Source organism: Pygocentrus nattereri, chromosome 21 (assembly GCF_015220715.1).
Source record: "Pygocentrus nattereri isolate fPygNat1 chromosome 21, fPygNat1.pri, whole genome shotgun sequence".
In the NCBI taxonomy this organism is placed as follows: domain Eukaryota; kingdom Metazoa; phylum Chordata; class Actinopteri; order Characiformes; family Serrasalmidae; genus Pygocentrus; species Pygocentrus nattereri.
The window spans coordinates 20,629,668-20,644,731 of record NC_051231.1 but is presented as its reverse complement, the minus strand read 5'-3'; the positions used below and the strand labels follow the sequence as shown (position 1 = coordinate 20,644,731).

Here is a 15,064-nt window from a genome sequence, read left to right as displayed (position 1 = left end):
CTCTCACACAATATATGAGTTTTTTTTTTAATGAATGAATGACTAGTGTGACTCTGCAGGCATTATTGTATCTACTGTTTGATTTATCTACTGCAAATAATTTACTCTGAATACTGTCAGTTTTAATTTAAAGCTTTTACTTTTAAAGCATACTATTTTATCTAAGTACACATCTTCTAGGGGTGTTATTATACACACATTAATATTCATTTGAGAGAAAATATACACAATGTCTATTGAAATGTATGTCTTCTGCGAAAACTGCTTGTTTGTGTCAATTATTCTTACACAAGGCGCTGCAGTCTTGTTGTGACAGTTTCACTTCTACCAACAAAATGAAGGCTTGCATTTCTGTCTTGATGCTGTATCAAAAACTGTATTATGTCATGGTGCAAATGTGTACACAGTACATGAAATTTGTGCATTGTTATATCTCTAACCTACTTCTGTGACATATACTGTATGTGGTTGTTTGTACCAGGGCTCCATAATATTTACAAAATATTAGAATTATTTTAAAAATACATTGGTGAATCAATAATATAACATGGTTAAAGAGTTTTGACAAATTAATTGACTTCTATTACATTACATGATTACATTGATTCCTTAAAAACACCCACAAAACTCATCTGGAACTGTAAACACAAAGTAAAAAAGATTGTAACTAGTTAGAGGCTCAGTTGCATATAACAGCTTTTTGTGATACCAATATTCCAAAGCCAAATATTACTATAACAATTAGCAAACCATATAGTAGTGGCTGGTATCCCAGTATTAGGTTTGTCTTGACAGATATTAGACATTACAGTTATATATGAAAGGAGTGGCCTGTCTCTTTGGTTTGGCCTTTAGCCTAACATTGACACCAGACTATTTGTTGCTCCTCTGTTTTCTCTTGTACTGTCTGCAGTGTTGTTTCCCTTGTTTATCTGCTCCAGACGAAGCTGCAGATTTAGTGCCTAATTATCTAAACAAGCCTAAGCTTGTTAGCATGAGCGACATGATATTTACCAAATATGGCAGCATTTGATGGTTGTATATGTAGTCACATGTCTTAGATGCATGTAAGAGACAAATAACCTGAAAAATTCAGACATGAAACAATATTTAGTACCATTTTGGCCACGTCCAGAGAAGCATGCTTAAACATAGGTTTAAAGTTACAAAACCTATTTAACTTAAGTTTATCTATGTAGTGTTCAGTTCTATTTTTACTATTTTAAACATAAAAATCTTTCCAATTTACTTTGGTTGCTAAATATGGTTCTTATTAAAAGTGAATGGACATCCCAGAATAATAACAGAACACTGTTAATCTTCCAAAATAGGTTAACTTAAACAATATTTCAAGTATATACAACCCCAATTCCAATGAAGTTATAATTTGCAAATACTTTACAACCTATATTCAATTGAATACACTACAAAGACAAGATATTTAATGTTGAAACGGATAAACTTTATTGTTTTTTGCAAATATTCACTCATTTTGACTTTGATGCCTGCAACACATTCCAAAGAAGTTGGGACAGGGGCATGTTTACCACTGTGTTACATCACCTTTCCTTTTAACAACACTCAATAAGCGTTTGGGAACTGTTGTAACACGTGCAGAATGTGGCTTGGCGTTGTCTTGCTGAAATAAGCAGAGACATCCCTGAAAAAGACGCTGCTTGGATGGCAGCATATGTTGCTCCAAAACCTGTATGTACCTTTCAGTATTAATGGTGCCTTCACAGATGTGCAACTTACCCATGCCATGGGCACTAACACACCCCCATACCATCATTTACATTTACATTTATGGCATTTAGCAGACGCTCTAATCCAGAGCGACTTACAAAAGTGCTTGTCATTACTTCAGAATATCTCATGTTAATAAAGGTCGACATAATTTTAAAGAGCTTTGCTCTAAATTGCTACCTGAAGTTATCTATGCATTGAGACCTAAAACAAATACAACAAGTAGAAAAATACCTACAACTCAACACAGAGTCTACACAACACTAAACCTGCTGAAAAAAAGTTTGTAATAAAATACAGTGAACAATAAAAGAGGTGAAGATCTTTAATAGACAGTGTTAGTGATTAGATAAGTGTAGTGTAAAGAGATGGGACTTCAGACGTCGTTTAAAGACAGCAAGTGATTCTGCTGTTCGGACACTTAGGGGAAGTTCATTCCACCACCTTGGTGCCAGGACAGAGAACAGTCTGGAGGTATGTTTTCCTTGTGATCTGCAAGATGGTGGGTCAAGTCGAGCCGTACTTGAAGCACAAAGGTCTCTGGGTACGGATCTAGCTTTCACCATTGATCTCAAGTAGGAAGGAGCTGGACCATTTTTGGCTTTGTAGGCCAACATCAGGGTTTTATATCAGAGATGCTGGCTTTTGAACTTTGCGTTGATAACAATCCGGACAGTCCTTTTCCTCTTTGGCCCGGAGGACACGATGTCCACGATTTCCAAAAACAATTTGAAATGTGGACTCATCAGACCACAGGACACTTTTCCACTTTGCGTCAGTCCATCTCAGATGAGCTCAGGCCCAGAGAAGCCGGTGGTGTTTCTGGGTGTTGTTGATATGTGGCTTTCGCTTTGCATGGCAGAGTTTTAACTTGCACTTGTAGTTGGAGCGACGAACTGTGTTCACTGACAATGGTTTTCTGAAGTGTTCCTGAGCCCATGTGGTAATATCCCTTACAGAATGATGTCGGTTTTTAATGCAGTGCCGCCTGAGGGGTCGAAGGTCACGGGCATTCAATGTTGGCTTTCTGCCTTGCTGTTTACTTGCAGAGACTTCTCCAGATTCTCTGAATCTTTTGATGATATTATGGACTGTAGATGATGAAATCCCTAAATTCCTTGCAATTGCACGTTGAGAAACGTTGTTCTTAAACTGTTGGACTATTTGCTCATGCAGTTGTTCACAAAGTGGTGAACCTCGTCCCATCCTTGCTTGTAAACAACTGAGCCTTTCAGGGATGCTCCCTTTATACCCAATCATGACACTCACCTGTTTCCAATTAACCTGTTCACTTGTGGAATGTTCCAAACAGGTGTTCTTTGAGCATTCCTCAACTTTCCCAGTCTTTTGTTGCCCCTGTCCCAACTTCTTTGGAATGTGTTGCAGGCATCAAATTCAAAATGAGTGAATATTTGCAAAAAACAGTAAAGTTTATCTATTTGAACATTAAATATCTTGTCTTTGTAGTGTATTCAATTGAATATAGGTTGAAAAGGATTTACAAATCATCGTATTCTGTTTTTATTTATGTTTTACACAACGTCCCAACTTCATTGGAATTGGGGTTGTACACTGTACTGTGACTGTCAGAAATTTCAATTTTACTGTGCTATACATTTTTGACCATATGACGCACTATTAAAACAACAAAGTTTGTTTGTTCTGTATTGTTTTGATATGTAAATTCAGGAGTTTTGTGTAAATAGTCAAATTACTCAAACTTCATTTGCACTCTCCTAAGCAAGCTATCTCTCTATGCTGAGATACGTTGTTTGCTCATAGCTATGCTGTGTTTCTTCTAGATCGTCCTGATCCTCCTGAGGACCTGGAGCTCTCGGACCTATCAGCGCGCTCTGTCCGCCTCACCTGGGTCCCCGGCAATGAAAACAACAGCCCTGTCACCCGTACGGTTCTTGCGAGTGCTTTGCACACATATGCACATTTCATGTGCATATTATGTTCTTATAAGAAAACTTGAATACTCATAGAACATAACTAGAACGTAACTATAGATTTTGGGATTCATTTTTCTTGTTCCTTGTTCTTGTTCCATCTTAACAGAATTCCTTGTTCAGTATGAAGAGAACCGGTTGAGACCAGGTGAATGGCAAAATCTGTCCAGTTATGCAGGTGACCAGAACTCAGTGACCCTGCAGCTGTCTCCCTTTGTGAATTACCAGTTCCGAGTCATCGCAATTAATAGCGTGGGCCAGAGCCGCCCCAGCCTTCCCTCCACCCGCTACCAGACCAGCGGAGCTCGTAAGTGCCTGAGGTCAAGGGCAGTAATTAAAGGCAAATGCTTCAGTGAGAAAAGAGAAAGCTTTTTAACTGCAAGCACCATGCATTATCCAGCATTATCGAATGTGCGTTACATTCACTATGGACTTCATAATGGACACTAGCCTTTAGCTGAGGCTTTGATGCTATGTGTATGTATATATATATATATATATATATATATATATATATATATATATATATATATATATATATATATATATATATGAGTCTGGATGCTAAAGGAAAGTTCTATGTTTTTCAGCCCCTGATGTTGCCCCTAGTGGCCTTAAAGGGTGGGGCACTGGAAAGACCAACATGGAGATCTCTTGGCAGGTAATAAATGGTTTAGTTTCTATTCCAATCATGTTTTTGCCCTGATCCAAAACCAAATCATCCAGTATTAATTATCTACTGATACAAAATTTCAAGATAAGCTTTTTGATGAGCCGTTAATTCCTGGACTATGTTTAAATTCAAAGACGAATTCTCATTCAGAATGTTACTTAGTCCAGGACTTTGTCTGGGAAAGTGACCCACAGTCACACAATGCACAATTCAAATACATTAGAATGTATTAGAATAGAAATATATTTTCAAAAATGAGTGCTGTGTCGGTGCTGCACTGTCCTGTCTGTTTACTGTGTCTAATGTCTGTTTTATTTATCATATTTATTGTATTCTATATCTGTATTTCTAGTTTAATGTTTGCACACTTATGTTTGCATGTTTGCACTTTGTCTGTACTGTATTATTTTGTTCCATGCTGCACCATGGTTCTGAAGGAATTCAATCAGTTTAGACAAGATATGCTAAGCCGCCAATTGCTCTAATCTCTAAAAAACTACTTTTCTTGACTTTCACATTGCAGATATTTAACCATATGTGAACATAAGTGGATATTGTTTTTTACACCAGCTCTGTGACAGTTGCATCAATACACTCTGAAACAAAACAGACTAAAATACCAAGGATGAAGAAAGGCTAGAAACTTAACAGGGCACAACATAGCTAATTGCCATTAAAATATGCTTTGATATAACTGCTGATTTATCTTTCAGATCGGGGCATCCCTATTAGTTTTCTTCTCACTGAATAGGATTATTTGATAGCTATTCCTTTAACATTGCTCATTAACTTACGGTGGTTTAGCTATTTTCAATTTTTTGTGGTCAAGCTTAATGTATGCAACTGTGCTCCCAGCCCTTATTGGACACACAAAGGAATGGACCTGAACTACGTTATATTGTATCATGGAGGAGGAAAGACCATGAAGAGGAGTGGAATAATGTAACCACCATCAGTACAAAGCATGTGGTCAGGGATACAGAGACGTATGTCCCCTACGAGCTTAAAATCCAGGCAGTCAATGACTTTGGACGAGGCCCAGAAACAAACATAGTCATTGGTCACTCAGGGGAGGACAGTAAGTACCAGCATTTGAATGTACATTCACTTCTGTATACACATTTCACTCTTGTTTTAACTTCTTGTATGTGTTCCTGTCTTTTTCTTAGAACCCTCTGCTGCCCCTGCTGACCTCAGGGTGTCAAAGATTGACAGCACCAAAGTGAATGTGCACTGGGTTCCTGTCGACCCCAGAAACATTCATGGAGAATTTAAAGAGTACAGAGTGAGTTCTTCCATTGGTTACACATTTGCCATTTAGTCTTCAAAGTTGTGTACACTTAAATCTGTTGGTAAACTGAGCATACGCATACACTATGTTTAAGTGTTCATAAATCTTAAAGTCGGAGGTGTGGAGTCAGATTTTGCAGTTTTTCAGACCATCTCATACCTCTCTAAGCATCACACACAGGCTCAAAAAGAAGGTCTGGCTTGAGGTTTCAGAGTCAAATGCACAATTAACCTTATACTGATGAAGATGAGATGACAAAAGAAGTTTACATCTTCCAAAGATACAGCACAGAGTTTTGAGTGAATTCACTCTTTAGACACATAATCTTTAGACTCATCTGCTCAGGGAAGGGATCTGAATCACAACTAATATTACAAAATGTTCTTTCACACATTACATAGTGCAGCTTTAATGAAATTAAACTTTGAAACAAATCACATTTGGCAATGGCACCACCGGTGTGCATTCCTTCTTTACAGACAATGTTAAAACAAAACAGATCATTTGTAAAGCATTAGATTTTGACACTTTATTGTAGACCTCTTTTTAACCTTTTTCCTTTTTTGGTCAAATAGGAAAGAAAAGAGAAAAGAAAACAAACATAAAAAACTTCACACAACTGGCAAAGAGTATAAAAGAAAACTTTAAAAAAATTTAGTCTTAACATTGTCAATTTGTAAATATGAATTGGATCTTTGCTAGCTCATTAGTCGCTGATTAATCTATAGGTATAAGCATTCAAACATTTGAGGATCAGGCACACATACCTCAATATGTCAGTATTTTAACCAAAGCTACAGGAACAGTGTGGACTATTTGTTAATAATGATTCAAAGAAAAGTTGTTTGATCTAATGTGTCAACATTAAGGCCATTTAGGGTGTGCTTTGATACAACCCAAATACTGCCACCTTAAAGGCTGCCACATCAGAGAAGTGGAACTGTAGCTTGAGGACGATCAAAGACTTTTGTGCTTATTTGAGCTGGATCAGTACCACCTTCCAGTTGCATACATTTGATGGGGTTCTACAGCATTTACAGTTGCAGTTCCAGCAAGATCAAAAGCATGCCAGGGGCATTTGGACCAAATCAAACCCAGATCAAAGGGGTAAACAGTCTTCCACATTTCTCGTCTGCTCTCTCAGCTGTACTATTGGAGGGAGGCCAGCCTGTTGAAGGGTCTGAGGGTGACCAAGGAGAAGAAGACGAAAGGTTTCTACAGCGATGTGTCTCAGAGCACTGGCATCCTTACTGATCTGATCCCTTACAGCAAATACAGCATGTACATGGTCATAGCCAACAGTAAATTCGAGGGACCGCACAGCAAAATAGTGGAGTTTGAGACCAAGGAAGGCGGTAGGACATTTCTTCATACTACTACTTTTTTAAAACTGATCTAAATCTGCATCTGCAGCATACAGTTGATTAGCCTGGGTGATAATTTCAGTATGTATCTCTGTACTTGTATGTGTACATTTCGTCTACAGAGAATACATATTGCATTTGAATGCACTGGTAGTGTTAATTTGCTGAATTTAAAATATTGTGGGAAAAAGTAAAACGTAAAATGTGGCCTGTACATTGACACATTGTATATTGTATGTTTTTTTTAGGTTTTGTTAAATCTAGCAAATAAATACAAATTATGCATTAAAATGTGCAGGACACCAAAATGCCATTGAGTCTGTTCTTTTGTATACGACTGTACAATAGTAGTTGCTGATTTCTGTCAGTAAAAGTTGTACATTATAATGATTTCTTAAATCAAAAGCACTGGTACATTAAGCTATAAATCTGTATAATTCATTCTTTAACCGAATGGACTAATGTTCCAGTGGAAATAAGTCGTGACAACCTAAGAACATCTTCGATGGAGCGTCACATGCTCACTGGAGTATTCTTTGAATATATAGTTCAGTAGTAAAGTCTGTTGTTATTGTCAGAAACCCAGAAGTTTTGTGCCTGAATAATGAGATTCTGTTGTAACTCATCAATAGTGCCAGGGGCTCCAAAGTTCTTTAAAATTGTTCAGAGGAACACAGACACCATTCACCTGGAGTGGGACAAGCCTCTTGAGCCAAATGGCATTCTGATCGGATACACACTCAAGTATAATACAGGTCAGCGCATTTTACACCTGAAAAGTCTGTACATGTCCATTCAGAGCAAGAAGCTTTTATTTGTAGCTCCCAGTAAAGTAGAATGATACAGGTGTTTTCCTGGAGATATACTTTATCATTATTAGTCCATCTACTACTGTGCACACACATGAACACAATAATGCATAGCCTTCTTTTATAAATTAAAGCTAGGCTTGTTAAATACAGCTAAAACAAAAAGTAAGCACACCAATGCAAAGGTAAAATAATTTATAATTAAATAACCACACCTACTACACCTAGTAGTATATAATTATATACTACAATATTTGAACACAGGGACAAGGAACAAGATAATAAAAAATAAACAACATGCATACAATACAGAAATAATGACAGATATTCAGTTTAAGGAACTAACCTATAAAAACAAACTTTTCTTGTTTTTAGAAAGAGGAATGACATTAGCAGTGATTGGTGCTCCATTTCCTAATTTTTCTACTTTGTATTTTTTGATCTAGTTAATGGGACACAGGTGGGCAGTCAGCAAGTTCAGAGCTTTTTCCCCAATGAGACAGAATATACGATTCGTCTGCCTGACCGCTTTACCCGCTACAAGTTCTACCTGTCTGCTCGGACGCAGGTTGGATCTGGAGAGGTCTATGCTGAGGAGTCACCTCACTTTGCCAATGAAGGTAAGTTATTACATATGAGAAGCCCTGTGTACAGTGATTTAATGACTGTTAGGGGTACTTTTAATAGAATGAGAAGCAGTGATAAATTACAATATGATAAAATACATCAGTGTTCAATGTGTAATTTAATGTAGTACTAAGAATGATTGCAATTCTCCTACCAGGGTAGTGTATTAACAGTAGACTGTATTTGCCAACCAATATAACAGTTAAAGATTATTATGTTAAGAGTACAGTGGGTTTTAACAAGGGCTGTAGTCAGGAACACCTTTGTTGAGTCCAAGACAAGTCCAAAACCAAATGAAAGTGAGACCAAGTTAAGACCAAGTCCAAAAAAGACCAAGACCAGGTCAAGATCAAAAGTCCTCTTAAAGCATTAATTAGTCTTTTTCTCCTTAAAGTACAGATTACTGGAGATTTGTGTCTTTCCACAAAACAAAACTGTGTGTACATAAACAGCTCATCAAATTCAAATCATAATAGAAGGTCTTCTATTCTACTTAGAAACTCAAATATGCTATAAATTGAAAGTTTCTTTGTATTCAAAGCCTGCTCTAAATGAATGCAACCACTACCTTTTTTAAAAGAATGCAGCTAGTGCCTGCTCTAAATCCATCCAGCCAGGTCCTTCTCTGAATGTTTGAAGGTTATTTCTCAGTGTGGTTTCTCTCATTCAGTAGTTTAATGGATTTCACAAAGAGCTGCTTTAGTGCAAGTAAGCAGATGTTAGTGACAGTTAAATGAAAATAATTGATAACAGTTAAAAGAAAACGGCAACTGGGCTCGGTAAAAATATTTTTTTATATAAAGTAAGTTGACTCGTCTGAAATTGGACTCACTACAGTCAGTTCTGTGCTTGGTCATATGTTGGTATATTAAGAGCTTAACAGTGGCTCTAATTTTACAACAATCACATTTGTAATCACTAATTTATTTGTAGACCATATAATTTATTTTTGGACATGTATATAGGCGATCATGCGTAGTCAGATGGAAAAAAACAGATTATGTTGTGTTTTGGATGCTGGTATTGTGGTCAACCAGCATGATCATGCTGGGTGACCAGGTAAACTAGTACCAGACTATCATAACCAGCTGTTTTTTTCAGCAGGGAGGTTATAGCTAACCTCTAACTGGGATTGTTTAGGTTATAGTTAATTTTAGCTTGCTAAAGTTTCTTCATTTTCTTAGTAACTGGGATTGTTTGGGTTATAGTTAATTTTAGCTTGCTAAAGTTTCTTAATTTTCTTAGTAACTGGGATTGTTTGGGTTATAGGTAACTTCAGCTTGCTAACATTCATTTTATGGTAACTGCTGTTGTAAAGTTAGGCAACTGTTAACTTAGGCTTGTCCCATGCAGTAGTAGGATTCATAGTCCATAGTGCTAATTTGAGACACAGGGACATGTTAAAACACTATTTTACATGTTATCAGGGTGTTCCTGCTACAAAACTGTATCAAGTTTCAGTACAGGAGCACAGGCTCAGTGGCATTTATGAGACTAAGTGCTTCAGCTTGTTTAAAAAAGGAATTAGGTGTGAGCTTTGTGAAAGACATTTCCTGAGACACATCTTTGCGCTGGTCTATTGAACAGAGGCGTCTTTTGTAATACCGAAACCTTATGAAGAACGCTGAAGTTATCGCGAGGCCATCTTTCTAGGTCAGCCTAGCTCAGTTGCCACTGTTTATTGTTGCTAGGAGCAGCAAGTGGATCAGTCGCTGAGAGCACAACCACCCAGTGTTCTTGTCCGTGGTCCTGTCTGTCATTTCCTTTCTGTCTTGTGTGAGAAGCAGTCTTTCTGTCTCTCTCTCTCAATATCTCTGTCCCTCTTTTTCTTGTAGCTTGCTTGCCATTTTGTGGTTCTAACTCTGCCTTTTGTGGTTTTCTCTCTCAGCCTTTTTGATTTCTTTGTTTTCGCAGTCTGCTCTGACCTGTTTCCTCCTTCCTCTCCTGTCTGCCTTTCTCTCTATCTCTCCCTCCCTCGGTGTGAGAGAAGACTTTATCACTTCAGGTACTGACTCTGCAGGTGTAGGTAATGAGGAGGTGCCTGCCTGCCTGACTGTCTGCCTGTCTGTCTGTCCTTCTGTCTGTCTGTCTGTCTGTCCATTCTGCAGTGCAGTTCAGTGCTCAGTACCTAAAGAAGGGTTCATTACCAAACCCTGAGCTATTACAGATAAATATAACAGGACTTAAGGCTGTGTAATGTGGACAAAATATGAGATTACGATTACCTCTTGCCTTCCATCTTAAAAAAACTAAGGGTGTAAGTAAAGTAAAGGTGAAGGTATATATACAGGGTGAGTCAAAAGTCACAGGAAAGGTTTTATTTTATTTTTTATTTTATCATCGACTTTTATCTCTGGGGTCATCTCAAACTAATTGTGTACGCTGAGAACATCTGCAACAAACGCCACCTTCAGCACCGCATCGTGGAGGCTTGTGACAGCATAAAAAATAAAATAAAATAAAACAGTGTCCTGTGACTTTTGACTCACCCTGTGTGTGTATATATATATATGTTCAATGAATATTCAATGAGGATGTTATGCTTTAGTCTTTTACAGACTTAAGTATAAAAAGTATTTTAAAAAGCATTTCATGTTTTATGTGATTTGGTGTAAAAGTATTTATGCAGCACAGTTATGAAAAAATCTAAACTGCACTGTCTACTAATGGCTGGCTTTCGGTACGTCTGTCTATCCGTCTGTCCTGGTCCATATCACTGTGTGCTTTCAGGGATGGGACACGTGTTACTGCACTGTTGTTATTGCTTACTGACACTTTGTTAGATGAAAGGTGTTACATGACTTACAGTTCAGTTTAGTTTTTTCTGCTTGAAGGCCTCACTTATTACTATGTACATACGTTTATGAATGGGTTCAGGATTTATTGAGATAATATCAGTAATGTCCTTTGTTTTCTTATTCTGTATCATTTGACTTCCGATCCCTGATGGCACCCTTCCACATTTGCCCCAGCACCCCTTCCTGTCACATGCCCCCTTTGGACGACCCCGGCATGCTATTCAGATTTTGTAATTAACCCTTAGAAGTCAGGGTATTACTTTTGTTTTTCTATACACTCCAAACATAATTACATGGTTACATATTTAAGCACATGTTTTGCTACGCAATTATATTTACATTCAATTTAGCAGGTTTTAAGCTGTAATTTTGACTTCCGTTAGTTTTAGTGACAGTAATGGAAGTTTATCAACTGTACAAACAAAAATAACTTCTCATTAAATTAAAATTGTACTGAATTGTCTACTTGTTAAATATCTGCTTACAAAAAAATGATATCAACTGAAAGTTTAGAATATTAATTTCTTCATAATTTCTCCACACAGAGACTTAATGATTTAAATGAAGAAATATTTAATTCTGAATTATACCCTGCTCTTTGAAAACTGCAACTTCTAAGGTTTAAACTTGCAGGAAAGTGATGTCTTCATAAATGGGTTGCACTTAAGTGTTTAAGAAACAGAGATCTCTTGTAGTAATCCCTGTTGCCTGGCAACAAGGTGCATTAGTGTTGAGCAACAATTTTTTAGAGGGGGTTAAGAGTGCCACCAGCAACGTTATACAATCATCACATTTACCTTGGAGGAGCTTTGGAGGTTTATCCTCTTATGAAAGACTCACTAAACTGATTGGCTTCAAAGGCTTTGAGGAGCCTGATTTGGTTTCCCATCACCTTAAGGTTTGAGCATGCAGCCTGGAACTTCCTCTGGAGAAGTTTAGGAAATGTCCATTTGTCACGCTGATATCAGTCCATAAAGAGGCTGGCCATATCTCATTCACTGCTCACACCATTCCCCACTAATGCTTACGCTTCTGCCACCTCTTTTGATTTTTTCATTGCTCTGGCCTGTTTTGTGGTTGCCCATGTTCTTTGTCGCCCAAATGGATACTTGCAGGTAAGAGCACACCAAGCTGCTTGCTGATTGGCCGTTCGAAATGGACAACCCACATTCACTGGAACTTGGTAGAAAGCATCTCCACCAGCTTGTCTCTGTCTTGGTTTGGCAAGACCACAGAGCTGAGAGGGGCTGTCCTCTTGCAGGCATAACCTTGGCCACTAAGGTTTTTTTTAGCACCTTGCTAGGTGTTCTTATCTGTCACTCATATTTCATCCTTTGCCTGTCGATTGATTCTGGTGAGATGCTGGTATGCTCAAGCTCTGTTTTGGTGCATATTTTGTGGGGCTGCCACAATTTGCATGAATTGGAAGAATGGAAGGTCATGGTACTGTGAAGCAGCTTTGTTTCTAAGGACTTCAGGTGAAAATAAGAAGGTATAAGACTGTCTATTCTGTTTTAATTGTCTGTTATTTTAACATAATGTGAAGTAAAGAGGGTCTATATTCATGCATTGTTACTCTACTGGTAATGGTGGTGGATATGTTTCCACTGATGGATTTCCCACAATTCCTTTTGCTGTTAAGATAATATTGAATAAACAATGGATATTTAAAACAGATGACCGCTTGGTGGCACTGTTGCACAATGTGAACAACTGTCTACTTGAAAGACAAAGATGAATTTACTCTTGAATTGAATGTCAGAACCTAAACCCAGACACATTATGACTAAAACCATTTTAACCTGTACAGCCAAAGCCTACAATGTATATGCTCAGATGGTACAAAAATAATGGGTCCGATTGACATTCTACAGTGTGATTGAAACACAACCATTATGTACATTTCTGTTCACTGACAAAGATAATCATTACGTTCATCAAACAACCTGTGTACCCAGCAAAAAACGTTAAGAAACAAGCAAGCAGCTTTGTGCCATAATTTGCAATCAGTCCTAAACAAGAAAAAGAAGATGAAAAGAAGACAGGCTTTGTTTGTTTTGTTTTGTTTTTGTCTATTGAGTGAAATTTTCTTAATTCACTTTGTGAATTTATGAGCTGGTTAAAATCAGACTAATAGGCTATAAAATGGACAAAACCACTTATTCTTATTCCATACTGATATCAGTAATAACAGTAATAATAAAAAAATACCAAAAAACTAATTAGGGCTGAAGAAGTTGTGGAAAATATAGTAATTTTTCTAAATAATATTGTAACTGTGTTATAAATTTGTTGTGGTTGTATTGTCATTTACACTCAACTTGGGTATTAGATTGCTTTTAAATAGTCTATAGGCAGTTCACAACTCCAATTTGTTAGGTAAATTTCCTCTTATAAACTTTAAACAACATTGTTGATAGCATGTAATTATATTGCGGTAATTTTTGAAAATGTTCTCATTCAGTTTGCAATTTTGATATAAAAGTGATTAATCTTTCAATCCTGCTGTACAATAATACAGTAATAACAATATTCCATCTCTGTCAATAACTGAAGCTAAGTATAATGTATAGCTTCAGCAATGGCACTGGTCCTTATTTATCAAATTTGCATACGGTCATATCTGATTGTAAAATGAGTTTATGCAAATTTCACCTAAATTTTTTATTCTTTTAATGGACCACTATTCTCACATCTGCATGAATTAGGGCATAGTTTGAGTAAATTATATGTTTATGATGGCAAATTTAGGCATGTCTGTTGCAAATTGTATGCAGATAAGTTGTGCACTTGTTTCCATGCACTGAAGCTAATTGATCAGCTGCGTTCAGATTTCCTGAATCAGACACAACTTGTATGTCATTCTGGACAGTCAGATCTGTGCTTATTTCTACACAGCTTTGATGAATATGGGCCATTATGACCTTCAGCCAACAATGCCAACAATGATTCACTCAGTCCTCCAACAGCTCAATTGGAGGCATCAGATTTTTTTTTTGCCAGATTCTTAAGATTATCCAATCTCATAACTCATACTGTGTTTACCTAAAGTTGTGGGAATTCTATCCAGCATTGCAGGCCATGCTCATTCTCTTTATTATCTTTGTTCATGTTGTGGTGCCGCTATATAGGCTTTGTTGTTGTGCTTAACTACTACTCTCTTCCTCTCTCAGTGATTGATTCTACAGATGCCTTGGTGTTTGCAACTCCTCCTCCCCCTCTTCCCCCAACCACCGTCCTGACTACAACCATTAGTACCTCAACAACTACTACCATTGCCCCTACTACTGCTGCTACCCCCACTACTCCTGCTCCAACTACTGCAACAACTCCAACTACAACCACCACTACTACCTCCAGCACTACAACTCTCCCTACCCCACCTTTCACCACCAAGCGGGTGGATATGAACATGCTGGGTATTTCCTCAGACATAACCAATTTGTTAGTCTATATGAACAAGTTAAATATAAATGGAAGTAGCAGTTAAGAGCTAAGGAGAGTTAAGCTGGACCCCACTGTTGATATATTCATAGTGTAGACACCCTGTCTAGTTAAAGTGGCCATTTTTGACAGAGACTTGACTGATGTTTGCCCCACACCCTTAAGAAGGCATTTTCCCCAAATTACTATTGACATTGATACGAATTTGTATCGACAGTAGCATCCAATTAGCTTGTTATTGTTTTACAAGATTAAAAGACTCTCGCTAGAGAATTTGATTGTGGGGCTTAGAGGAGACTCCGACGCATAAAAGGAAAGCATTAAAGTTATGTAGCTCTAATGTGCTGATGTAGTAAGTAT

General features: G+C 37.4%; 1 protein-coding gene across 19 annotated transcripts in view; it reads left to right on the top strand.

Moving 5' to 3' along the window:
• nfasca (neurofascin homolog (chicken) a) overlaps positions 1 to 15,064 on the top strand; it is a 137,486-nt gene that overhangs the window by 97,898 nt on the left and 24,524 nt on the right. For 12 of the 19 annotated variants that reach the window (XR_005129296.1, XM_037532442.1, XM_037532444.1 and 9 more), the window contains 10 exons: positions 3,549 to 3,650; positions 3,808 to 4,005; positions 4,289 to 4,359; positions 5,227 to 5,449; positions 5,541 to 5,656; positions 6,807 to 7,017; positions 7,659 to 7,781; positions 8,282 to 8,455; positions 10,453 to 10,488; positions 14,434 to 14,679. Coding sequence is in view for 18 of the 19 variants with exons in the window: in XM_037532442.1 (XP_037388339.1) it covers positions 3,549 to 3,650; positions 3,808 to 4,005; positions 4,289 to 4,359; positions 5,227 to 5,449; positions 5,541 to 5,656; positions 6,807 to 7,017; positions 7,659 to 7,781; positions 8,282 to 8,455; positions 10,453 to 10,488; positions 14,434 to 14,679 (1,500 nt within the window). In the remaining variant the exon portion in view is untranslated. Of the gene's footprint in view, positions 1 to 3,548; positions 3,651 to 3,807; positions 4,006 to 4,288; positions 4,360 to 5,226; positions 5,450 to 5,540; positions 5,657 to 6,806; positions 7,018 to 7,658; positions 7,782 to 8,281; positions 8,456 to 10,452; positions 10,500 to 14,433; positions 14,680 to 15,064 lie in introns of those variants that run through there. The other 7 variants (XM_037532452.1, XM_037532457.1, XM_037532454.1 and 4 more) reach the window with 4 other exon arrangements.